The sequence below is a fragment of the Lampetra planeri genome, chromosome 11, assembly GCF_965212315.1.
Source record: "Lampetra planeri chromosome 11, kcLamPlan1.2.h2, whole genome shotgun sequence".
Lineage (NCBI taxonomy): Eukaryota > Metazoa > Chordata > Hyperoartia > Petromyzontiformes > Petromyzontidae > Lampetra > Lampetra planeri.
In genome coordinates, this window is record NC_136117.1 from 2,614,078 (window position 1) to 2,641,925 (window position 27,848).

At 45.7% G+C, this 27,848-nt stretch overlaps 1 protein-coding gene across 2 annotated transcripts; it reads left to right on the top strand.

The window, feature by feature from the left end:
• The first annotated feature begins 4,876 nt into the window (after positions 1-4,876).
• LOC144721206 (protein YIPF3-like) lies at positions 4,877-27,782 on the top strand. 2 transcript variants are annotated; one of them, XM_078598634.1, is made up of 9 exons: positions 4,877-5,177; positions 14,689-14,889; positions 16,115-16,221; positions 20,295-20,340; positions 22,447-22,539; positions 23,033-23,164; positions 23,290-23,403; positions 26,102-26,225; positions 26,791-27,782. In XM_078598634.1, exons 1-9 carry the CDS (start codon positions 5,121-5,123, stop codon positions 26,889-26,891), a joined length of 975 nt encoding a protein of 324 aa, XP_078454760.1. In that variant the 5' UTR covers positions 4,877-5,120; the 3' UTR covers positions 26,892-27,782. The 2 variants fall into 2 exon arrangements, with proteins under 2 accessions (XP_078454760.1, XP_078454759.1); XM_078598633.1 differs by having other exon boundaries at positions 4,954-5,177; positions 14,686-14,889.
• The last annotated feature ends 66 nt before the right edge of the window (positions 27,783-27,848 follow it).

The window sequence follows — 27,848 nt, forward strand, 5'->3', positions numbered from 1 at the left end:
TTTACGAGATGGCCTATGGCCTGGGCCCTCGCCAATTAGTCAGCAGCAGCCATCGTGGAGGCCTTTGTCCAGGGCTATGTCCTCGACAAAGGTGCTCCGGAGCGGCTGCTGACCGATCAGGGTAAACAATTTTCGGGGAAGCTTCTCCACGAGATGTGCGAGCTCCTGGGAACGAAAAAGATTCGTACCTCCCCATATCATCCGCAAATGGACGGAATGGTGGAGCGGCTGCATCGGACCATCACGTCCATGCTGTCCCAACAGGTGTCTGAATCCCAGACCGATTGGGACCTTCATATCCCGGGGGTTTTGGCAGCATACAGGATGGCTCCCCATGCGGCGACCGGGTTTTCGCCCTTTTTCCTAATGTATGGCTGCGAGCCTAACCCACCTGTTCCGACTCAGCTGCGGATCTCCACGCCGCATAGTAAATCCAAATTGGCCGAACATGTGAAATTCAACATCGCTAAATTGACAGAGGCGCGGGAGGCGGCCATGCAGAACTCTGAACTCCGCCAGAAGGCAAATGAGAGGCTCAGGCTGGCTCGGGTGCACGTGCTTCAGTGGAAGCCGGGTGACCAGGCGTGGTTGCATTGTCCCCAAGTCCCGCTAGCAACCTCGTCTAAACTGGTGCGGCCGTGGCGGGGGCCCGTGGAGGTGGTGCAGGTTTTGCGCCCACAATGTGTGCGTATCCGATGGGGGAAACGTCGGTGGTTTGTGCACCCCTCCAGGTTAAAACCGTTCGTTGCACCCCATGTTCCTACTTCACACACGTGTGGCCAATCATGTGAGGGGTCCACCGACTCCCGGAGTACGACTTCTCTGCTGTCATCTGACTTAACACCGTCTGTTCCACCGCCAGGCGCACCAGGAGTGACACACTCACGACCGCCAACCCCTCCCGGGGGGGTCGGGGGTCGCTCTGCAGCGGAGCCGGACACCCTCACACCCGGACTGCTAACAACCGCCACTGGCCAAACCAGAGGGGTCCCTTGTGACGGCCCCGCTGCAAGGACGCGCGCCAGAACGCGTAGACTTTTGTGAGGCCGGCCACCAATGCGACCCTTGCGAGCGACCGCCCTCGGTTCTTGTATATATGTTGTTTTTACGGGATAGGGTATTTATTTGGTCGGGGTGCGTCGTGTTGGTTTGTTCTTCTTGTTGTTGTTGTTAAACATTTGTGAGGCACACACGGGTTCAAAGGGGGGTTTGCATCTTTATTGCTATTTTGTTGCAGCCGGGACGGCTGCGAGCTGTACAGGGGGGGGTGATGTAGAGCCGTTGTAGCCGTTGTAGACGGCCTGATTTAGACTTGCCGCGGGTGGCAAACAAACACAATGGGCGTGGCTACGTCGGTACGCGGAGCAGGTGCTCGCAGCGACGTCCTCGCCGTACGCTGGGATCCCCCACAGCCCCTCCCCTCGGGGGGAGATGGCCATTTAAGGCGGTGAGCCGAAGAGCTCTGGGTCTAGTGTTAAGCTGTAACCAGTGAAGAAAGAAGACCAGCTAGACCGGCCCTGGAACTCCCTGGGATCGCTGTCCTTTTAAGGACCGACCAGGCAAGCCAGTGCCATGGCCCCCAGAGCCCAGAACCAACGCTCTTCTAAGAGCGGGGTCTGGGTATTCGGGGTGCCGTAACCTAGGTGTAAGCTAGCTGTGAGCTAGGCTGTTGTGTTCCGTAGCTAGACGGGTGAAGGGGCCGATACCCCTTCAGTTACTGTAAGCTTCCGAGTTACGTGCTGGTGTTAATAAATAAGCGTGTGCCTCCAACTACGTGTCAAGTCTCCCTGGAACCATACTACATAACGAGTAGAGGCCGATTTATAAATGCGTTCCGTGGCAGCATGGGGAGCACCATGGCCCGCAGTTGTTTGCTTACCAGTTGTGCTATACTGCACTGTGTAAGCGCGTGATTCGGGTGGGTGCGGTGTGGGGAGTGGTGGCGCAACGGTTACGAACCCGGCGACCCGAATTCGATTCCCGCTCACAGCCAACACCAGTGACGATTATCTTAACCAATTCTTGGCCTCCCCTAGGACAACGCAGACTTAAATGAGTAGCTGGTGTGGAGTGTAAACATTGCCACTAGTGAGACATAGACGGCCGGGCTAGTACAGCACACCGGTCCTGTTTGTGGATTTGCTCTCCAACACACCGGTGTGCTGTAACTGGTAACGAGTTGGCATGTTCTGTTTACATGACAAACCTTACGAATTGGCTGTCTCGGGTGGTGGCGGGTTTAACGAAACATTTATATTTATGCGTTCTCACCCAAAAAACCTATATGGATGATATTCGTCGCGAAAGCCTACGTGTTAATCAGAGGAGGTGATATCAGGCTACACGGAGGATCTTTCATCGTGGTTCTTCATGCGTGGTAAGTGTTACATTTTATGTCATTCTTTGGTTCTTTCGGTTAAGTCACGTTTAAAGATAAAATAATAATTTAAATAATTGCATATTACGACGTTTCGATTGCAACACAAGCAATCATCATCAGGCATGAAAGAAATAGCAACAAAAATCTAACTAGAAAACTATAGACAGACATACAAGCAGACAGACATCACAAGGACACACAGAGAGAGGACACATATCGGCACAAAGAGAGAGGTCGTTTCTGTGACGGTGCCTTAAATATAGAGAGGGGGGCGGGGGCGGAGAGAGGGAGGGGGCAGAGAAAAAAATAGCATATCAATGAGTGGACGGCAACGTGATGCTGCAAGTAAGATGACGACGCGGCACGGCACGCAAGCTTGAAAATTAGGAGAAAGGTACACTAAAATTAAATAACCTAGTAAAATATCGAAATGTAATGTAATGCAACACAGAGAGTCGGTCAACACACAATTAACGCATAGCCCGGTTGATTACGCATTTCAAAGATTGCTAAGTTAGAATTTAAGTGTGAAAATTCCAAAGAGAGGACACAGGCAGAGAGAACAAATAGCCAGAGAGAGATAAAAAAAATAAGCTTAAAACTTCCCCGTAGAAGTGGTTCAATCTTAATTTTGGAGCTTTCCTGACTGCAGGAATTATTCTTTGGTTCTTTCGGTTAAGTCACCTTAAGTCACGTCTGCTTGTATGTCTGTCTATAGTTTTCTAGTTAGATTTTTGTTGCTATTTATTTTATGCCTGATGATGATTGCTTGTGTTGCAATCGAAACGTCGTAATATGCTATTGTTTAATTTATTATTTTATCTTTAGACGTGACTTAACCGAAAGAACCAAAGAATAATTCCTGCTGTCACGAAAGCTCCAAAATTAAGATTTTATGTCATATTCCTTTATTTAAAAATTGTACAGTCATTTGTATTTCTCGTGTTAAAAATTCGTTCACGAGTAGAACATTTTCGAGGCTAAAACGTACCTCAGCTTTTAACGTGAGGAGGAGTCAATGGGGGGAAAGCGACGATCGTTCGCTTTTTGCCGAGGTAGTTTTCGTGGAACGCATCTCGGTCGTTAAGCGAGGCGTGCCCGTGCAGGGGCGATCGGTGACGTACGCGAACATCCGGCACTCATATATGGAAGAAAGTGGGCGTGGATTTGCCCATATATAGTACTTTGGATCGTTAATTGAGATTAATTGTATCTAAACCTGCTCAGTCGATCCATATTAAAAACAAATATCAAAGATACTGTACAGGAACTCTTCTTCTTACGAACGAGCTAGGTTCCAGAGGTCTGTTCGTAAGTCGATTTATTCGTAAGTCAAACTTTACTCCTGTCATTTCCAAACATGTTGTACGGCGTGCACACTAAACACGGGGAATGGCTTTAATACTAGATTTGAAGCTTTCGTGCCTCCAAGGATTCATACTCTTAGGTTCTTTCGGTAAAGTCACGTAGGTAAAATAATAATAATAATAATAACAATAAAATAATAATAAATTAATGTAATATCTTTTTTTTACGTGACTTTACCGAAATAACCTAAGAGAATGGCTTTAACAGTTGTATAATCTGTTGATGTAGATGCCACAGGTTCTTCACGTTCTGCAGACGCCACCATCGCCATCTATTGCGCGGCGGTTGAACTTACACCTCTTGGCCCGAAACAAGCAACTAGACATAGGGACAGGTTTAATCTAGATTTGACGTTTTCGTGACTGCAGGGATCCATACTCTTTGGTTCTTTAGGTAAAGTAACGTGGGTATAAACTAAAATAAATTAAATCACGACGTTTCGATTGCAACACAAGCAATCATCATCAGTTGGGAAAATTTAAATTTTCTTGCTGTGGTTTTCCCACCTGATGATGATTGCTTGTGTTGCGATCGAAACGTCGTGATTTAATTTATTTTATACCTACGTGACTTTACCGAAAGAACCAAAGAGTAGGGACAGGTTTGTTCGTATCTCTTGAAAGTTCGTAAGTCTAGTGTTCGCTAGTTGAGGAGTCCCTGTCCCAAATGAATCATAATTTTGCGTGTTAATCGCTGTGTCGATTCATTGCCAATCGATTTACGGATTAGATAATGATGCGACACGCCCCCGTCATTTGATTGGCTAATATCAAGAAGCAAGATTACGATTGTACCGCAGCGCCATCTTAGGTGGGGACGTCTCGGTGGTGGTGGCGCCGCCTCGCGGTCTCTACCGGCGCCGCTTCTCCAGCGAAACCATTCAGGGTGGGGGGAGATGGGGAGGCAGAGGGGAGGGGTGGAGGGGAGGGGCGGAGGGGGGATGGAGGGAGGGAGGAGGGATAGAGGGAGGGGTGGAGGGGAGGGAGGGGGGAGGAGGGGGGAGGAGGGGGTAGGAGGGGAGGGGGCGGTGGGTGGAGGGGAGGGGCGTTGAGGGGAGGGGCGGAGGGGGGCGTTGAGGGGAGGGGCGTGGAGGGGAGGGGGGTGTTTCCACCCGCCTGAGTGTTTCCCAGACCAAGGTGGCCGCCGACTACCCGCGTCGCGGCCATTCACCCGCGGTCGAAGCGTCGGGGAGGGACAGAGCCCCCGTCTCGCTGTTGGCTGTTCGTCTCGTCGATTCGCTGTCCCTCCGCTGCTGTTGTCGCTGCTGTTGTTGTCGCTGTTGTTGTTGATGCCGAGGTCGGGACTCGGGAGGAGAACGCGGAGCTGAGCCCCACCACCCACACCCCACACCGGCGGGCGGAGAAGGAGCGACATGGCGGGGACGGCGACACCCGAGTGGGGCCCCTTTGACGAGAGCTCACAGGTTGAGGCGAGTCGGGGAGGCCACGGGAAGACGAGGGGAGAGACGGGGAGAGAGAGAGGGGATAGAGGGGATGAGCTCAGGGATGGACGGGGGCATTATGGATGTGCGCGGTGGGGGCAACGACAACAGACTGAGAAGGGATGAGGTGAGGGTTGAGGGGGTGAGGTGAGAGATTGAGGGGGTGAGGTGAGGATTGAGGGGTGAGGTGAGAGATTGAGGGGGTGAGGTGAGGATTGAGGGGTGAGGTGAGAGATTGAGGGGGTGAGGTGAGGATTGAGGGGGTGAGGTGAGGATTGAGGGGTGAGGTGAGAGATTGAGGGGGTGACGTGAGAGATTGTGGGGGTGAGGTGAGAGATTCTGGGGGTGAGGTGAGGGTTGAGGGGGTGAGGTGAGTGATTGGGGGGGTGAGGTGAGTGATTGGGGGGGTGAGGTGAGAGATTGTGGGGGTGAGGTGTGGGTTGAGGGGGTGAGGTGAGAGATTGTGGGGGTGAGGTGAATGATTGAGGGGGTGAGGTGAGAGATTGCGGGGGTGAGGTGAGGATTGAGGGGGTGAGGTGAGGATTGAGGGGTGAGGTGAGAGATTGAGGGGGTGACGTGAGAGATTGTGGGGGTGAGGTGAGAGATTCTGGGGGTGAGGTGAGGGTTGAGGGGGTGAGGTGAGTGATTGGGGGGGTGAGGTGAGTGATTGGGGGGGTGAGGTGAGAGATTGTGGGGGTGAGGTGTGGGTTGAGGGGGTGAGGTGAGAGATTGTGGGGGTGAGGTGAGTGATTGGGGGGGTGAGGTGAGAGATTGCGGGGGTGAGGTGAGGATTGAGGGGGTGAGGTGAGGATTGAGGGGTGAGGTGAGAGATTGAGGGGGTGACGTGAGAGATTGTGGGGGTGAGGTGAGAGATTCTGGGGGTGAGGTGAGGGTTGAGGGGGTGAGGTGAGTGATTGGGGGGGTGAGGTGAGTGATTGGGGGGGTGAGGTGAGAGATTGTGGGGGTGAGGTGTGGGTTGAGGGGGTGAGGTGAGAGATTGTGGGGGTGAGGTGAGTGATTGGGGGGGTGAGGTGAGAGATTGCGGGGGTGAGGTGAGGGTTGGGGGGGGTGAGGTGAGTGATTGGGGGGGTGAGGTGAGAGATTGAGGGGGTGAGGTGAGAGATTGTGGGGGTGAGGTGAGGGTTGAGGGGGTGAGGTGAGGGTTGGGGGGGTGAGGTGAGAGATTGTGGGGGTGATGTGAGGGTTGAGGGGGTGAGGTGAGAGATTGAGGGGGTGAGGTGAGAGATTGTGGGGGTGAGGTGAGTGATTGGGGGGGTGAGGTGAGAGATTGAGGGGGTGAGGTGAGAGATTGAGGGGGTGAGGTGAGGGTTGGGGGGGTGAGGTGAGAGATTGTGGGGGTGATGTGAGGGTTGAGGGGGTGAGGTGAGAGATTGTGAGGGTGAGGTGAGTGATTGGGGGGTGAGGTGAGTGATTGGGGGGGTGAGGTGAGTGATTGGGGGGGTGAGATGAGAGATTGGGGGGGTGAGGTGAGGGTTGGGGGGGGTGAGGTGAGTGATTGGGGGGGTGAGGTGAGAGATTGAGGGGGTGAGGTGAGAGATTGTGGGGGTGAGGTGAGGGTTGAGGGGGTGAGGTGAGAGATTGAGGGGGTGAGGTGAGTGATTGGGGGGGTGAGGTGAGTGATTGGGGGGGTGAGATGAGAGATTGGGGGGGTGAGGTGAGGGTTGGGGGGGGTGAGGTGAGTGATTGGGGGGGTGAGGTGAGAGATTGAGGGGGTGAGGTGAGAGATTGTGGGGGTGAGGTGAGGGTTGAGGGGGTGAGGTGAGGGTTGGGGGGGTAAGGTGAGTGATTGGGGGGGGGTGAGGTGAGAGATTGAGGGGGTGAGGTGAGAGATTGTGGGGGTGAGGTGAGGGTTGGGGGGTAGGGTGAGAGATTGTGGGGGTGAGGTGAGGGTTGGGGGGTGAGGTGAGTGATTGGGGGGGGTGAGGTGAGAGATTGAGGGGGTGAGGTGAGAGATTGTGGGGGTGAGGTGAGGGTTGAGGGGGTGAGGTGAGAGATTGCTGGGGTGAGGTGAGGACTGAGGGGAGTAGCAAGAGAATGATGGCGAAAACTCGGAGAGGTGTGAGGGAAAGAGAGGGATGAGGGGATAGCCAGGAGAGGTGAGACGAGGTAAGAAGACGAGTTGATGGAATGAGGATGGACCGGGGCATGGAAACGAGACGAGGGGCAGCGGGAACCGAACGTGGACTGGGAAGCAGAGCAGATGGGGCAGCGCTGTTGGCTACGTACGGTGTGAAAGAAGTTCAACATACAATATATACAGGTGATGCAAAGCAGCAGAGGGAATTTGGGCATAAAGCAAAGGACGAAGCGTGCGTTCGTGGTTCAGTAAATGAAACAGGACCCAAAGGTTGGGCTGAACGATTAATCGATTTCAAATCGAAATCGCAATTTGAAACAATGCAATTCGCTAATCGCAAAGGCTGCGATTTTTAAATCTATTACAGTGAATATTGAACTGAAGTTTGACTTTTAAAAATGTTATCGCAAATCAAATCGCAATCGCAATATCTGTCAGAAAAATCGCAATTAGATATTTTCCCCAAATCGTTCAGCCTTACCCAAAGGGCAGAGCTAACTTCGGATTCGCATGGTTGAGTCAACATACATAACCGCTGTGGGAATGCTGCCAGCAGCATGGGGCATTGGGTACGGACAGATCAATAGGTGCATCGGGCACAGTGGAGGAGCATTGATGCACAGGGCATGGATTGTAGAGGAGCACAGCACTGAGTCAAAGTATCAGGAAGCACAGGGTAGGTTAACATCTCGCCGCAGTGGTGAGATGTTAAATTTCTTGCCTGGTATACAGGAGGTCATTGGTTCCATGCCGACCCTGACGCCGGTAGACTTGTATCTTAATTTGAAGCTTTCGTGACTGCAGGAATCCATGCTCTTTGGTTCTTTCGGTAAAGTCACGTAGGTATAAATAAAATAAATCACGACGTTTCTATCGCAACACAAGCGGTCGTCCTCAGGTGGAAAAATACAATCCAGCAGTGGAACTGCTGAACCAGCGAGAGAGAAGTTACAACAAGGTTATATATGTGGCGATGTGCAAGCAAGCTGGGTCTGAGCTGGATTGGAATTCCATCCACGGACCCAAGCACGTCAGTTGTGTTAATGGGGGAGATTAGGGAGAGAGGGATTAAGGAGTGTGTGTCTCTCTCCCTGTGGTTGTGTGGATTTTTCTCTGGGTTCTCCGGTCTTTGGCAGATATAAATTCCCACCTAAAATGGCACTTCGTTGGGTGATCTCTTGTGGCTAGGTCGCTTTTGAAAAAAGAGCTTAATAGCTAAGTGTGTCTAACCTGGTAAAAAAATTGTCTTAAAAGTTTAGTTTAAAGACCACGATGGGCCAGGGGATGGGGAAACATGGCGTAGGTTGGCACACAGAAAGGGGTTCATTCCTGGGCCTGCAGGGTCTGGTTCAATGAGGTTCGTGCAGGATGGCCAGTGGTTCACCCAACGTTATGAAGGGTGCTGGTGGAGTTTACAGCCAGAATTATTAAAGTTTTATATGGCTTAAGCTTGACATTGATAGGGAAAGTACACAAACAGTTATTTTTTTCCTGAAAGATACAATGTCCATTTATTAACAGCTCGGCGTATGCCAATATGAGCACAGCGCTCCTCACATACGACGCTACTAATTCACAATTGCAGTGCTTAACTTCTAAAAATGCAATTTTAAATTAAATTTCCGTGTTTACAGAAACAAAAGAGTATACTAATTAACAAGTGAGAAAATAAAACGCATACTGATAAAAAATATATGTACACTATATTTGTTATAACAATGAAGACCAGGTATTTAAATCAGAACACAGTTACTTGCATTTTGGCAAGATGCATTTTAGTTTTAATACCTGTATCAGGTCTCTTGCAAATCTTGATCGTTTTATGAAATACATTTTTCGTATACAGGACAGTATAGGCATGAGTTGCAGAATTGCAGAAAATGTCATTTATCCCACTGTCCCTTAAACGGTGTGTCAGAAAGGGCAAGCATGCATGAGCCGCACTTGTCAACATTAAGTGTTTCCATCTTGGCTAATTACTAGCTTTTGGTCCAGACAATGTGTAAATAAGTATTATGCCATACACTTTATGTCACTGCTTCCAGTTGCTGTGACCAAAACATACAACTTGCCAGTACAACATCTTGAGAATAAGTACTTGCATTTTTGTTTATCGTGTGAATTATGTAGCGTCCTCGGCTATTTTCCATAAAATGATTTTTTTTAACAAATATCAGAATTGGAATATTTGTACTGGAGGAATTTGATGAGCTATAACGCGTTTTTTCACAGATTTCCAGAAGGGGCGCGGGGTAAGGACATTACAACAACAAACAATATAAAAAGATGATAGTAGTGCAAAGTACAATAAATGTGTATTGACATTGGGGATGTTACTGTGTGGTGCCGGCCCTGGAGGGCCATGACGTGCGATGTACTTACGTCTCGGACAGCATCGTGTGTGTTGCTGAGTGAGGCCGGCTCGAGCAGAGGACGGCGTGCGATGCACTGTCATCGCGTACACCCCGTAGGTGGATGTAGTACTAGTACTAGCCCTAGCGGGGCTTGGTGAGCGCTGGGATAGCGAGGGCACCACACATGTCGTGCAGTGCGGGCTCCCACAGGAGGGAGCAAGAGAGTGTCAGCACAGGGACAGGGTTGCCCCGAGCCATGGCACTCTGGTTGACCCCGTAGGCACGTGATCCGGAGTGTCCATAGAGAGGCCCCCAGGTGGGGGGGCTAGAGGGTGGTCACGTGTCCGGGGAGAGCTCTCGAGAGGGATCGAGAGAGAGCTGGAACGCTCACGAAGGTGGGCGGGGCTGAGGGTGGAGCCGGCCCCAACCCAGGAGGATATAAGGTGGGTCCCTGGGAGGGACCGGGTCGCTTCGTTCTGCAAGCTGGAAGCTCCACGTTCTACGTCTGAAGAGGCACCAACACGTGGCCCGGGACCCGAGTGGGGGTCCGGTCTGTCGTAGCCATAGCTCCTGTATGGTAGTGTAGTTAGCTGGGTGGTCACCACCCTAGGCTGTATCTGGTAAAGGGGGCAATTACCCCTTTTGTATATACCTGTTGTGTAATAAATATGTTGCCTCTGAAGAACAACGTCTGCGACTCAGTTGGACTCACTGCAATTGGTGTCGGAAGTGGCCAACACGCTAGTCTATATAGCTAGCGGTAGACTATGTCTACACATCGCAGACCACATACCAAAACATTGGACAGCGAGGAAGAGGACCTTGTACCGCCTATGGCTCCGGAGGATTGAGGGGAGACGTTACCGGCGGAGCAGAGCGCTGTCCGGGCACGCGACGCCTCGCCGTTGGCAGAGGCTACCTTCCGGGAGGCGCATGGTCGCCTAGCGGAGCTCCTCCATGCTGCGGCTTCGATCCTCGCGGAGCTCCATCTCACGGATGCGCCGGTAAAGGAAAAAGCGGTGGTGCTGCTCGTGGACGATGACTCCGCCGCCATTTTGCAGCGGGCGGGAATTTCGGTGGCGCAGCCTGCGTCCTCGGCCGCTATTTTATCGCCAGCGCGGAGCGTGCCGATGGACATCCCAGCTCTCCGCCGTCGGCTTCCTTTTATCAGAGAATTTGCGACTAACAGTGGCGACTGGGTGGCTTTCAAGCGGCGGTTCCTCATGAACGCCGACTTGGCTGGATGGGCGGAGGCGGAGGCGCTGTGGGCGTTGCCTGCCGCCCTCGACGATGATGCCCTTGCCGCGTTTCTCGCCATCCCGCCACTGGAGAGTTCCACCCTTACTCAGGCTTTTGACCAGATGGCGTAAATCTACGAACCTCCGTCGAATACGCGCCACAAGTTCGCCACACGACAGAAGGGTGAAACCAAGTCGGCCCTCGCCTTCTCGTAGCGCGCTTTTGGCGCTGGCAAAAAAGCCGCCTTGGGAGGGTCCCTGGGAGGGACTGGGGTCGGTTCGTTCTGCAAGATGGAAGCCCCACGTTCTACGTCTGAAGAGGCACCAACACGTGGCCCGGGACCCGAGTGGGGGTTCGGTCCGTCGTAGCCATAACACCTGTATGGTAGTGTAGTTAGCTGGGTGGTCACCACTCTAGGCTGTATCTGGTCAAGGGGGCAGTTACCCCTTTTGTATATACGTGTTGGTGTAATGAATGTGTTGCCTCTGAAGAACAACGTCTGCGACTCAGTTGGACTCTCTACAAATGTAAACGAATCACCCAAGCATATACAAATAAAACTAATCCCGATCCTACCAGGCAAAGTCCACTGAGGTATTAACGTATTATTCACGAGCGACCTGGCCACAAATGATTGCTCAACAAAGTAGCTTATCATTTGAACATTTATAGCAGAAAAATTATCTAAATAATATCAACGCATGTTTCTATGGTCAAGGGGGGCACCATGGGCCAACAGCATGGCAAGGTCAAGAGGTCATCATGTCCAGTCTTGGTGATGCCATCACCTCTCACTTGCTTTCTTCTGATCAAATACAGTACAGTAGTGTGGAAGTCTACACCTAACCTTCAAGGTCTGCTTTTACAGAATCCCACCATCTGGCTTTACATGTTGCCCTTGTTCGCCATCCGCTGAGTGGCACCCATATGCCTGTCTTGGTAACCTGCCCTCCTCCATCCTGCTCACATGCCTAACCCATTGCAACATCCTTTTCCTAGTTACTCGCACTACCGGGTTAGCATAATAGAGCCATGCTCTATCCCATGCTCTATTATGAAGTTACAAGTTGCCTACCCTCCCATTTTTTCTCGCGTCAACCACATGCACTTGTATTTAGAAGCCAAAAGTACAATTTATAGTTGCTTTGTTAAATTCCAACACCGAACCATACAATACCATGGACATTACCCCTACCCCAAACACCTATTTTTTACATTAGAGTTGACATCTACTCTTTTACACAGTATTCATGACAGATATGCTATTCTGTAGTTAATGTGTAATCTATGATTGTTTCAGTCTTATCATCAGGTGATATCCCTTTTATTTCGTGTGACTTGAGGCTAGTTTATGTTACACCAAGTTCTAACAAGTCACAACATTAACCGATTGGTTAAAGCGTGACTTAAGACAAAAAGAGGCAACATGACATCTGTGAGTATGATAGGAGAAAACAAATATCTGCACTCATAAATTAAACCGAAGGCAGCACTGACTTAACCATAGATAAAACAGCGAGGAAACAGTTTAGCCCCAAACACAAAGTTTACAATTTGGTCTCATTCTTTACCTGGACTTATACCCGTGCTTCATCACAAACATATATTATTCAAATATTAACCTCTTACAAAGTATTGCAAGAAAATTAGGTGAGCTCATGATAAACATTTAGTTTAAACTGGAATGTTACTATGACACTGATAACCTAGCATTGGCTGAACGTTTCTGCTGCTACAATGTGCTGTGAACTGCTATCTTTGAGCAGTACATTGTGGAAGGATCATGCTCAAAACCTAAAGGTACCCAGTTTAGGATTATGAGACCACTCATCGTGTCATGATGATACACCCAGTTAAGCCATCATTAGTCCAAGGTTACTTTATTTAACCAATTGCAATTGGGACACAGTAATCTGGAAGACCTCTAAACCTCTGTATTTTTCCTTACAAAGTCACTGCTGGGATTCCACTATAGCTATTTTATACAATTTATCGTGATGTGGGTCATTGGTCAAAACCTCTTATCACAGTCTACTTGCATGATGCATTTTCGTGTTTATTCAATGGATTCACAACACCATTTGACTTGCCACAAACCATTGCATTTGTTGTGAATGCCTCATCCCCATCAACTGGATAGTCTGCCCAGGGTTAGCTAGTGATCCCCCTGTACTCGTCTCTGATACCTCGGAGTATCCTTATCAAAGTGACATCTTGCTCAAGCATGCGTACGATGGTACTCATCTCTGTTCACATACATGAAGCAGTGACGTACATTCCACTTTCCTGTGGTAGGGGTCAGTCTTCATCGGACAACATCTTTTGGTGTCTCATAATATGGTACAAAGATTATTGACCCCAGATGGATTGTGGGCTGAGTTGTCCTCAACCGGGATCGGACTTTGAGATTGTGCGTTGAGCGCCGTTGCTACAACATGATGGAGATGGATTGTTCTCAAAGGGAACTTACGTGTTCATTGAAATAAGATGCATATAAGAATAGATGTTACCTTTTCTGGCAATAAAACAGGTGTTATGATGTTAAAACACCAAATAGAAACCTTTTGCAAGGAATCATGTCTGCATTAACCACATATACTTGTGGTGAACATGAAAGAAAAAAAACATGCTCTGGTAGTATATGCATTGCCTTTGAAACTGATTGGTCCACACTAGAGACAGCTTTCTTTATAGCCTAGTCTCAAACAGTGTTAGACCAGAGGACGCCAAAAGGCGAACAGCGGTGTGCACCGTTAATAAGATTAACACTTGCACACTGGCTGAGTAGTAAAGTATAAGATATGTTTTACATATCATGTATAGTACTTTTGAGGTTTTTAAAGAGATTAACATATGTTCATGTTGCAGTGTTTTCATAGGCAGAAACTCTTTGCTTGCTGTTCTGCACAGGGATTTGCATGCTTGCCAAACTGGGTTCAGTGAGGTTTTTTATTTGATTCTTGTATCTCTTCCATGAGAAAGTCACGCAGAATTACGCAACCTCTCCATCTACTGTTAAGTGCGCTTTGAAGAGGCTGATGTCATTAATACGAGTAGGCAATTGTTTGCTTTCAGTTCCACATTTTCAACTAAATTAAAAGAATACGAAGGGTGATAATATAGATGTCCATGTTTAAATTGTTGAGAGCTTCCATATCTTATTATGATTAGCACCTCCAATTAGTATGGTTGGCTACGTACCAGTGCGAAAGAAGTTCAACATACATACATACTTATGGGATTCGGATCAAGATACTTGGTAAACTTAAACTGTGAAGGTGGTCACCATAGGAACATGAAATTTATATCACGCCATCAAAACTACCAACAGAGATAAACATCAGCTAGACCTGGAGTGTGTAAACACTTTTTTAAGACTTAAATAACAGTTTGTTTATTACGCTGAGTTAACTCGTGCACCTATTGTACGTTTGGGTTGTGGGAAAATGGTGACATTTATGATGTACAGGTACCGTCTAGGGATGGACTTAGGGGATAAGGGAATTAGTTGAGGAGGGTGTCTAATGTGGTGGTTATATGAAGAACAATGCATGCTCAAGTTCGTTCAGCTTTTGTTTCTCTGAGTGACAGCTCCCAGTTACTGCATTATAATACATTTAAAAGAACATGCACCATTCCCAAGACTCTCAGCAGTGGACTTATGATTCTCTGAGAGCCACTGCAAACCTGTACCCTTCAGGCTCATGAAGATGGGCACTCCATAGGCAGAAGAGAGTGGGGGCAGATGGCAAAGGAGGTCCCTTTGTATGTATCCCGTACTGAATGATGGTGATGTGTGCCACAGCAGGGTGGCCCTGGCGTGGCTGGGGGTGGCGCAGCTGTGATTGACATGGAGAACATGGACGACACATCAGGCTCGAGCTTTGAGGACGTGGGAGAGCTGACGCAGCGGCTGGCGGACGCGGAAGAGGAAGGAGGCAGTGAAAACAACGACTTCATGGGGGTCAAGGGTCTCCGGGGGCAAATTGGGAAGCAAGTTGCCGACCAGGCAAGTTGTACTTCCTTGGCGTGAATGCTGCTAGATGTATGAACCTGATCGAAAAATAGGCAGGCACATGCTTGTCAGAAGACAAAGCCGAGTGGGCTAGGATTTCTACGTGTTTGTAAAGACAAGTTCACCTTTTTAGACTCGTTTACTGATGGGGCAAGTGCTCTTAGTGACCACCTGTTAAGGAAGGTGTGGCACAAGACATTAATGTGGCCAGCATCATGTCTTTATTTCTCCTAGTGCTTGTGTTGACATTGCATTTTTTAAAACCAAGTCTACCTATGGCAGATTCATGCGAGGTTTTGATAGTTGTCACTAATGTTCTTATCCCGCAGTTAAACTTGGATCACTACACCACTGTGCCCCACACACATGCACATCATTATATGCACGTACATTATGGAAATCAAATAAGTATGTACACTCGCGCGTATGACCTCTTCCAAGCTTGTGTACATGTGGATACTCAAACCTACATGAAACATTTTCAAAAGAACAAAAATGTTTGATGTCATTGTCGGTTCTACTGTATTTTGCTGCCAGATGCACCTGTAATTCAGGAAATTGTAGATAGGGTTCGTGGATCACACAAAGATGGGGGTGTATGTTACAGCGTGAACACTTGTGCAGTAATACAACCTTCAGGGTAGCTATTAAGGTGTGATAACGTGGGTGGGTTGTGAGCAGGTGCAAGTGAAATTAGTTTTTTATCTGGCCGTTCTGGTCTCCCACATGAAATATAAAAAGGATTGGCCAGATATCAATGAGATCATTTTTTTTTATGAATATTTGAATTTGGTTCAGTTTTCCTGCTTATATATAATTATTTTAATATAAGAAAATTATCTCCAACGAAATGGGAAAATGTTGCCAGGCAAAATGTGAATACTCCTATTTTGGTTAAACTGATATTTTCAATTCTGAGAGATGAAATTTAGAAAAACACAAATGTAGCCATATTTAACGTGATGTTTTGTTTTAGTGCAGTTATTTGCTGGGCTGACTATCAACTTGCAGCACTTGAGATCCTAGGTTAAATCACAGGCAGCTGGCTCCATTCAAACCGAGGATCTTGGTGGTGCCTGCTCACCGTTCCGAGTTCCAGTACCTCGCTTCCTCTAGACTCGCCTCCTCTCGTTTCACCTTTGACACTGTTATTTCATGTTGGAATGATGCGTGTCTTCTACCTGCTTTATTTGAAATCTTGGATATGCTGGCATGACAGGTATGGAGAGCAGGCAAGCAGCAAGCAACCAAAGCCTTCACTCTGTATGCGAATATTGACATCCTGCGGCCCTATTTCGACGTGGAACCAATTCAAGTCAGAAACAGGTTAGTATTAGGATTGCTTAATGAGAATTGATAAACCTTAACCATTTGTATGATCGATTACTGGTTCCAAAAGTCAAGAACTGACAACCATTTTTTGTGGAATGTTTGCAATGAATGCACCGATATTCACACATGAACATACAATTGGCGCGGCATCTGTGACTGATTGGTAACCGGCGGCAGTCTTACAATGCATATACCTACGACAGGCCTGAATAGGTCCCCACATGATAAGATTTGTTTCTCATTTAAGGTAAAATACAAAAAGGTAAAGGTGTAGTCCTGAAACTGCTTGCTCATGCCACTTTTGGAGGAAGCGCCTCCCATGGAGGGAGTTCTAGAGGGTATCTGTTCTATTCTTCCATACTGACTAGACGTGCTGGATGAGGTGGGCATACCTATACTTTGCCCCACAATGCAATCTGTCAATCGACTAACTGTATAGCACCCATTATACTGGTGGGTGGAGAGAGTGGAGGGAATTTTAAGAAACCTACCTCATTGTTTTAACCAGTGGTTCTCAACCTTTTTTGGCTACTGTACCCCTTGTTGAAGTTTGTTTCAACCAAGTCCCCCCTTGCCTGACCCAACATGGTTCTGAGAAATAAATGTATGAAGAATGAACATCAACATTTTAACCAATTGTCGATTTTGTGAGGTATCCTAACTAGCTTGTAACTGCAAGCGAATAAAAACTAATTCAACAGACACTATGCATGCATGACGTAATTTGTTCACGCTTACTCTTGGAAACCACAGTGTTTATGATCAGTGAGTTTAGAAAGGTCTTTTATATCGTTCTAGCTTACCATATGGATTAAAATGTTATCGTAGTTATTTTATATTGGCAGATTCATACGTAATTATTCACCACTGACTCTCGTGTATGGTATAATTTCACACATAAATCACCTCACGTACTCCCTGGAATATTGCCACGTGCCCCCAGGGGTCTGCGTACCCCTGGTTGAGAACCACTGATTTCAACTATGCACCAAGAGATCGAACCAAACCAGAGACCTCTGGATTGCAAGGCTAGTGTGTTGACCATTATACCACGACAGCTTCTTTTGTGTCTCAATTAATAAAGTAAACATGTTTTTTATTGCTATACACATCTATTTGTACCACAAACTGGCAACCAGATTTTTTCTTTTTTTCATTCAGTTACTGGTAATGCAAAGGTCTTTTTTACCACACCAGACAGAATGCAGCTGAAGGTTTAATTTAAATAATGCTCTTTCGAGGTGTGTTGATGCACACCAATAATATAATCAACACGTGAAGTAAACAGTTTGTATCACAAATCGGTCTCAAGCACGATGTAAGAAAAGGTTAATAAGGGTTGGAGCCTGCACTAAACACCATGGGACCTCTATCTCTCTGGTCTCTGTTTATGTGCAATGGAGGGCTCTTGCCCGAAACGTTGCCAATTATACATTTTAAGGCAGCGTTGTTGATAAGTGTGATTTGTTTTTGTTAATTGCGTTTGTGCTCCGCTGCCAATGCAGCGTCACCAATTATGTGTTTTAAGTATGATGTATGATACACCCACCTGCTGACTAAGAGGGTCCCTGTAAGAGGCAGTACAGCAAATGAGGCCGTGTTCTTTGTACAGTTTCACTTTTCACTGCTTGTTAGAATGCGTCAAATTTTCCAGCATGCTTTTTTTAATTGCTTTTATTTTGTATTGCTTTTATTTTAACACTGCACTGACTTCAAAAGTCAGTATCTCCCTCCTCAAACAAGCACTGTGACATGCTCATCTTCAGTGTTAGATCAGAGCCGGTGTGAACATACCTCACTCCTATGGCAGTGGCGAGGCTATTTATATAAACTACTATTGCCATCTCAAACAGTAATACAGTACTCATTTTATTGACCCCAGATAAGGATGATGACCTGATTTGACCCCGGACCAGGATTGTAACTTTTGACGTTCCACTTGTGAGTCAAGCGCTGTAATCACTTCACCACCCAGCAAGATAATTCTGCAATAATTACACAAATAATGTTCACGATGCGAGTTGTAGCACTGTTAGGGTAGACCTTGATATGACATCCATGTGTTATTAAAACAAAAGCCTAGTGCAAACCGCAGCCAACCATTTTAACTATCCATGGATAATGGATCAAGTGAGGACAGAATATGCTTGAGTTTCAGGTGAAGAGGTTGTCTAAACTAAGTCATGTGCATTAAGCACACAAGAAGACGAAAGATAACTTTTTGCAAGGATGCAGGCAGCTGCATAACAATTTCCATGGCACCTATGTAAAGTTGTCTGTGGTGAAATGCCAATGAATGTCAGATTTCATTTCATGAAAATGACATGTATTCCACAAGTGCACTATAATATTACATAGATGATTTGAAAATGTAGTAATACTAATTTTATCTGACATGCACATGTGTAGTGGTGTTCACGGAGGCACACACTTGAATTCGGAGACACTATGTTTATTACAACCCCAACAGGGTAACTCCCTCAGCTTACAACGTAGCTAACTAGACCCCAACAGGATCACTACATAACGTACAACACAGTTAGCTAACTCGGTCTGGGTAACTAGATCACTGGGTCAGGGCAGCAATGTCTGCCTGACCCACGATGCCGAGCGCGATAACCGAAGACTGACGACTGTAGACCAAGGATGACGAGACGAGGAGACGTCGCGCTGAGGGTTGATTCCACCAACGAGCCAAGAACACTCTTGGGACTGTTCCTTTATGCTCCTGGGCGTGGCCTCTAGCTCCACCTTTGGCCACGCCCCCTTCGAGACCTTTCCCAAAGGGTCTCGACTGAGCATCACGTGCCCTCGGGTTCACTCAGGCTACCACGTCCTCAGTTGCCCTCTCTCAGGCCATCACCAAGAGTATGCCCCCTAGGTCTGGCTGACATGCCACACTTACTCTGGTGCTAGAGAGGCTCCAGACGCACAGTTGCACTCCTGTAACAGTAGCTGGTGCGAACACCCTAGTGACACCATTTACGTCACTACACATGTGTTCAGGATTGCTGTTATCTGAGCACCCCAGTGGAGTTGGATAATAGGGCTAGCAACAAACAAACATTGTGTTTGAAGTATTCTGGCAGCAGTTAGGTTTCTGCTTTGTGGCTTGAAGCCATATTGTGGTTTTCAGGTCCATACTGCATCGTATTTGTCAAAGCACAGAAAGAAATGCAGGGTATCCCTTTATTTAAAATTATTAAATCAATCATGAATAGGCTAACTAATACTACTTTACACAATATATCTAAACAAATCTTCATGGAAGAGATATGGTGAGCACTAAAAACTGCCTCCAGGCTTAAGTACAGTGAACCTTGTGAGATTTTAGCACACCCCATGTATCTCTTGTGCAAACACGCAGCAGAGGTAAGGCTGAGACAAGCCCAGAGTTGGCTGACATGGCTGGTATTCTATTTATTCTTAGAACTGGGTATTCCTTGTACCACTTGACTGTGACTATTCAATGCTGGGTCACAGTGTGACAACATTTAAAAGCCTGTATGAAGGGATATAGTCACATTCATATGTTTTTCATGAGGATGCAATGAATCATTCATAAAAATATATATTATGCTTGTGTAATATATAGAATCCTGCATGTAAAAATTTATTATTTTGAATTTTCTGTATGCATGCATGCATGTTGAACGTATTTCGCACTGTACGTAGCCAACCATGCTAATTGGAGGTGCGGAGGAAGGACAACAAACTAAACACGAAGAGCAGTTCTAAAGAAATGGGATTTCAATTTAGATTTAAAAGTGCAAAGTTCCAGTGGCTTCCTAATATCAGAAGGAAGTTTGTTCTGAACGGCCGCAGAGGCACATCTGATAGCGTGCGATGCAGTGACCGTCTATGTTCGATGGTTAGCCAAATGCCTATAGTAGTGCATATGTGTATGTACTACTATAGGTTCTGCATGTATCACAAGCGCAAAACACTTTTGATCATGATCTCAGGCAACAACAGGTCATGAAATCGTGGAGGGGGTTTATGATTACATCCCTAGTTTTTTTATGTTCTGTGTTTGTAGGTGTTAATTTGTTGCATATTTATTGCAGGTTGCTGGAGTCACTGGTTCCTGTTCGAATTGTAAAGTTTCCTCAGGTTAGTCTACACAGCCATGTCATTAAAAATATATAGATGCATGACCTTTATAACCAGGTAGGCTAAAGAAACATACAATGTAAAATGTATTAGCCAAATATTCAATATTGAAAATTACCTGCAAATTAACTGTTTTTGGATTACACATGGGCAATAATACAAAGTTTTGCAAAAAACTTGGCAGGATCCTTCTGGAAAAAACGTATTGAGACGCTGAGGCTTTCCTGTTTAAACAGGCTTAATAATAAGAACAAATGTAAGAGATAATTTTCAAAGCACATCTGGGTATAGCACCTTTTCCATGAGTCGCAGCACTACAATGAACCAGAATAAGAGAGGGACAGGGAGTAGTGTTGTGGTCATGCAAATTTGCACATGCCTCTTTTCTACTATTCTGTCACCAGTCTTGTCCATCCAATTATATGAAAAAATATTTTCTGCAAAAGTCAAATTGTCTCACTGTGCAAGGGAGCGTTCAGCAGTGCTGATCTGCATTGGTGGTTGTGAGCCAGTGGTGTAAATTCCATATTCCATGATTCGATATAATTCCACATCACTAATATATCCATGTTCCTATATCATAGGCCATTATGTCCATGGAAACAAGACTTTTACTTCCCAAATTGCAGCAGGGATGCTAAGCTGAGTAGGATAAACTCTGATATGATCTACAGTTGTAGATTGAGCGCACTGCGACAGCGTTATGCAACTGGATATTGTGAATGATTACAGTGTGAGTAGTGGAATCATGTAATTTAATTGTACAAAGTTCAACAAAGGACAAACTCATAATTATTGTATCTTTTGGTAGAAGCCCCAACAGGTGTTTTATCATTATACGGTGTGCGGTTTTTTCATATTCAGAATCTTTATTTAGAATCTGATGAACTATAAAGCTCTTTTTCATAGATCTCCAATAGGGTTAGGTCAGAGCGTTACAACAACAAACAATACACAAACTCGATTGGAGTGCAATTATAGGGAAGGTAAACAAATCACCTAAACAAATATACAGATAAATTTAAACTTTTTATCTTATCAGGTAAAGCCCACTGAGCTAGATTTGAAGCTTTCGTGACTGCAAGGAATCATATTCTTAGGTTTTTTCGGTAAAGTCACGTAGGTAAAACATCAAAATTAATGAAAATAAAATAAAAACAAAAATCACGACGTTTCGGAGGCAACACAAGTCTCTGTCATCAGGTGGGACCGTCACAGCCGAATTAGCTGCATCAAGTGAGGCAATGATTCATGACGGAGACTTGTGTTGCCTCCGAAACGTCGTGATTTTTGTTTTTATTTTATTTTCATTAATTTTTATGTTTTACCTACGTGACTTTACCGAAAAAACCTAAGAATTTGCCCACTGAGCTATTAGCTTATTTTTCAGAAGCGACCTGGCCACATGTGATAGCTCAACAAAGTGGCTTATCAAAAAAAACCGAAAGGAGTGCAAAGTATAGGAAAGGTAAGAAAGTCACTAAAAATAATTAATGAATAAAGTATATCAGTACAAATTGCAAAAGTATGTCAATTCCTGCCGGTGTTTCAACAATAAATGTAAGCTTGGGCAAAGTGGGAAAACAACAGACCCAAACCATTCCAAGACAACACAGTCCGTCAATGAAATTGCACATTAACATGGAACTGTTGATACATGGGTAAGGACCACAGTTACAAATCACATTGGCAAATGTGGTTGTATCGAGCACTAATCTTCTTCAGGATATATTTTTTTAAGGGAAATTTACGATGTTTTTTTACGATACAAAATTTACGTTACAAACTCTACACTGAAAAGCACCTGCGTCATGAGTCAAACCCAGGTCCTTGCTGTGGGGCACCAGTTGTATCACTGCACCACCTTGCTGTGTTATGTGCCAACTGTATGGTGGGCGTTTTTGGTGAATATCACAAATCAAGCAGTGTTTGCAGCTATAGAAAATAAAAAATAATTACAGCTTTTAACCCGCATCGTGTGTTAATATATGCATATTTTTCCATTCATCAATGGATTTCTGGTGAGAGTCTGGGTTCATGCAAGTTGGTGATAATGAAATATTTACCTTGGATATGCTATGCCATCTAACACTGTTCTTTTTCCAGAAAATTGCAGGAGAGCTGTATGGGCCACTCATGCTTGTGTTCACCATGGTGGCCATCCTGCTTCAGGGCATGAAGACTTCCGATACTATCATAGTGAGACTCAATAAATTGTGTTTTGTTCACCACCACCTCTATATCACCGTAAGACGGTCAGGTTGCATGGACATTGGTACATTGGTTTTGACAAAAAATATAAATCGGCAAAACAATCATAAAGTGTAATTTAAAATGACAGAGTAAAATTGTCTGCAAGGCAGTGGGGCAATGGGGTCATGGATAAGAATTTGCAGAAAATAAGATTTGCCCTATAGTCCCATGTATTTACATGGAGTGGGTTCTCTGCAGAATAGCCACAATGTATCTCAACTTTGCTTATATCAGGGATTCATCTGTCATCACCTCCTGTATGCCAGAGTAAACCATCCATATTATACACGGAGTAAGAAAATTGTTAGAAGTGTTAAAATGTGATTATGCCACAATCACTGATTAAAGTATGTGACAATCTCATTAGAAAGGGTCGTGGGTGGTGTTTATTACTGTCCACATATAAAAGTGCCTGTTTCTTTCCGGTTTCCTTTTTCAGAGAGAGGGAACCCTCATGGGCACGGCCATCGGCACATGTTTTGGGTACTGGGGAGGCGTGTCGTCTCTGCTCTACTTCATGGCCTACGTGTGCAACGCCCAGATCACAATGGTGCAATTGCTGTCTCTGCTGGTTCGTTCCCTTTCATTTGCACCACAACACTTTTCACCCTGGTTAACTTTCCTTAGTCATTTACAAAGCAGTGTCCTGTACACATCGCTGTTAATGCTTCCTGTTGGGCGACTGTTGTGTTGCAGGGCTATGGTCTTTTTGGCCCCTGCATCGTGTTGTTCGTGACATACAATGTGCACCTGCACTCTCTGTTCTATCTCCTGTGGATTATCATCGGTGGACTCTCAACTTTGCGATTGGTATGTGTAAAATTTGCACGTTTTTGCTTTATATCGTACTATAAGTGACTGCGATGGTTACTCTGTGCTGAATGACTTTTCAAGTACATTCTGCAAATCTAGTCATTACAACACTCTCGCCATGTGAAACAACTACTGCATGTAAACATGGACATATGGTACCGTGGTGGCAAGATGCTAACAACCTAGCCTGGTGTACATGAGGTCGTGGGTTTGATTTACTCCTGTGTATTTGGAGTTTGCATTTCGTCCCCGTGATCGCATGGATTTTTCTCCGTGTCCTATTTTTTCCCTCCATATTTAGAAACATGCTTTTAGAGTATTTTGCTGCGATAAATTTCCATTTGTAGTGAGTCCAACTGAGTCGCAGACGTGATCTTGGGAGCAACACTATTTATTCCGCAACTGAACACAACATTACACAATCTACACTAAGGTCTCGAATGCCCATCTAACCACGCTATGGCAGAACTAGACACGGTTCGCTATCCCGGCCTGGACCACAAGCTGGGTCCCTGACCACGTGGATAGAGGCTTCTTCTTCCCGACGTGGATCTTTGTAACACCAGCACACGAAGAACCCCGAGCTCTCCATGGGGCCCCCCGTTATATCCACCCGGGCTGGGACTGGCTCCGTCCTTCGCCCCGCCCACCTTCCAGATCTCTCGAGCTCTTTCTCGAAGGTTCCCGAGAGCTATTTTAGAACACGTGACTGCCCAGCGGCCCCCGTCCACCGGTGGCCCCCCTCCAATATCATCCGGTGTCAGCAGGTCAACCAGCGTATCATGCCCCAACGTAACCCTGGCTGGCTGACGCTCCCTCTCGCTCCCTCACAGGGAGCCCGTACCGCACACTGGTGCCTCCGCGCTGACCAGCACTCACCCAAGCCCCGCTAGGGCTGGTACTACACCCCGTAACCGGGCTGCCCATAATGACAACACATTATCCGCCGTGGCTTCGTAAGCCCGGCACCACACAGTGACAATCACAGTCACTACACATGCATTAAGCCACTCTGTTGAGCTATCATTGGTGGCTAGGTCGTTTCTGGAAAAGAGCTATACAGTTACCTCTCGTTTTACGCGGGGGTGGTGTTCTTTAAAAACTTAAAAATGGCGCGCGAGAAGGAGATGTTGATTCTGTCCACTCTTGTGGCTGTCGTACTGCACCTCAGGCAGCATCGCTACTAAACTTTGCTGCTTGACTAACAATTAACTCGCAGCGCGTTTCATACACTATGGCCAACGCGCTGGATTTCTTGATGTCAATAACAATACACACTTAACAAAAAAAAGTGTAAAATAATCTAATGCGCTCTTTCAACATTGTGTTATGTAAACGTGCGTAAAACGCGAGGCCTAACCTGGTTTAACAAAAATTGTTTAGTTATATACGACCCTTTTGTCAATCCACTGCTGGACAAGGGCCTCCCCACACATTGTGCACGCTTCACCACACTGTTCAGTATAAGTTGCTGATAGCAGGGCATTGCACTGACTTCTACTACCTTGGAGGATGCAATCTGACACATAATTATGTATTGGTGGATGCATGCCTGGGCAGTGTGTCCTGGGTTTCTCCACTCAGGAGTGAAGTTTTGTTGAAGAGGAAAACCTTTGTGTTTGAAAGTGTGGTATTTATGCCATCTGTTATCACCTCTTAGTGGTATTGCCCAGGTATGACTGTTACATTTTTAGTTTGTTACTATATTACCGTATGTTTATTGCTCTCTCCGCTCGGATGAAGGTCCATCCAAGTGGACTCTAGGGAAACCACTTGATAAGCTTGAGCTGTCCATAATGCCTGTAAACTAAACTATTTTTATTCTTGGTTTTTTCGGTAATTATTATTATTATTTTATATTATTATTTCCCTTCTACGTGACTTTTCCGAAAGAACCAAGAATATGAATCCCTGCAGTCACGAAAGCTTTAAATCAAAATTTAAACTTTTTTTATTTTACCAAGTCAGGCCACGAAGCTATATAGCTATTTTTCAGAAGCGACCTCGCCGTAAATGCTCAATGTAGTGGCTTATCACGTGGAAATTTATAGCAGCCAAATACTCACATGTTTATAAATGTGGAGGGAAAAACTGGAGGTCCCGGAGAAAAATGCATGCAACCACGGGGTGCACACGCAAACTCCGAATATACCGGCATCATGGTCGGAATCGAACCCACGACCTCCTGTATACCAGGTGAGGTAGTTAATATCTCGCCACCGTGGCACCTTTGCAGCTGCACATTGAAGCATGAATGTAGCCTTAAAACGAATTCCAGCCACAGAAAAAATCCTGTTAGCCGCTGTGTCCGTGCAACTATTCACAAGGATAGAGCCCAACAATCCCAGCTATGCCACAATGTCCGGTGGTGTATTGTGAGTGCTCCACGTCGAGTTTAGTGCCGGAGGTAGATGTAAAATCTGTCACAGAGGCAACCCATCCTTGAGCCGGGAGCTGGGGTTTGAGGGGTGATTTTTTTCCCATGGATCAGTATTGTTTTGATATGATTGTCAAATAATAACCTTATTTTTTAGGGTTCCATCTTTAAGTGAAGATAGACAAAAAGTAAAACGTGTGACAAGCCTACTATGGAATTCCGAGTGACCAAGACGTTAATCGTAATGTGGAATATATATTGATCTCATTCCGAGCGTGTGTTTCTACCCAACAATGCTGCATGGTGATGTGTGTGCAGGTTTTCGTGCTGGTTTCACGTACTGTGGGCCACACGCAGAGGCTGGTGCTGGGTGGAACCGTCGCTGCGCTGCACATGCTCTTTCTGCTTTACCTGCACTTTGCTTACCATCGCATTTTAGAGGGTGAGTGCATGCGGAATTCACCTCAACACCACTTAACCTGTACGATGAAACACAATGCCCAGTTAATGTTAATGTTTGCATTATTTGGATGATAAATATACACAGCTATGGTATGCTTCTAACAAACTGAGCATAAGGTTTTCCAAAAGCACCCTTGTTAAAAATAGAACATGCTTATATTTCAGTTTGTGGAATACACCTTGTATAAGCTTATACTCTACAGTTAGAGGAATGCATTATAAGTGGATGGTTGTGAGATCGCGGTAACTTAGCCCATCTTCTCTATGGCTTTATTAATTGAGTACCAGCAGTGGTTGCCCTATGAAGAGATGGGTCCTCGCCATACAAATGTGGAATTTCCACCACCGGCAGAGGACCGCCAAAGCAGATGAGCACAGCTCCATGCTCATTCAAATAGCACAGTTGGCTACGTAGGGTGCAAAAGAAGTTCAACATACATACACTCGAGCAGCAATAGAATTTGACTTTGTGACTTCTGAGTACATGATGACGGTGTTAACATTTTGAAGCAGGAGTTAACGTTCTTGCGTTTGTGATTTTTTAGGGCTGATCGATTCATTTGACATGGATCCTCTCCCTGCACGAGTCCCACGGGAAGTGGCGGCCATCACATCAAAACTCGTCCTCACCAGCACCGCGGTCTAAACATCCTGCACACTTGCTTGCACTCACCACTACCAATGGGTCACGGCACTCAACCTGTTCCCAACACTCAGCAGTCTCTTAATACAAACTCTATGCTTCTGATGTTTCCTGTAACCTTGTATTTTTCATCAAACTTTGCCTCACGCTCATTAATTTTAACACAGGTTTGACTTTCCAATCGTAATGCATGGGGGTTGATTTGGTACGAGGAAATGTTTTGTGTTTTTGTTCTAATGAGCTGGCCAAGTCATAACTAAAATATAAGTTGCAAAATGTCATTGGCAGGGTATAATACAAACGATATTTCAGCCAAATTATCTCCAATTATGACAGCACGAATACAAGCTAGGTGACTGCTTTTAAAATAACAGCGGTTGTGGGGATTGTAGTACTGTAATTATCTAACTATGATTGTCATATACATTGTATTTTTGTTCTGGAACAATATAATTGTCCGTTTTCTTTAAACCTAAGTTTAATGTATATTTTTTGTTTTTTTTCCTTGAATAATATTAATGTTTCCCACTCAAATTTGTGGCTGTAATTCTTTAATGAATATCAAGTTACAATTTTCCTTTATGAAAACAAATTATGGAAGAAGTGCCTGCCTGTGTTTTTTTATTGCAGTGGCTGTTTTCAGCATAAAGTATAAAGTTCTTAACTGCAATTTCCCCTCACTTGCTGTTTTAAACTAAAGGGTTAAGTTTCCCATCTTGGTGAAAGGATTTGTTTGCAATTAATCATTTACGTTATTATTTTACGTAAACAAACTTATATTAGGCAAACTTTGTTTTGTGGAGATAGGATCTAAGTTTATTTCTTTACAACCATGGTGATTTTTCAAGTTTAACTGTTTAAAAATATATATTATTAAATGGATCTATCCTGGAAGATATTGTATTTTCACATCACTGCATAAATGTTCATTCCACTAGACGTGAATATGCAATCGAAGTA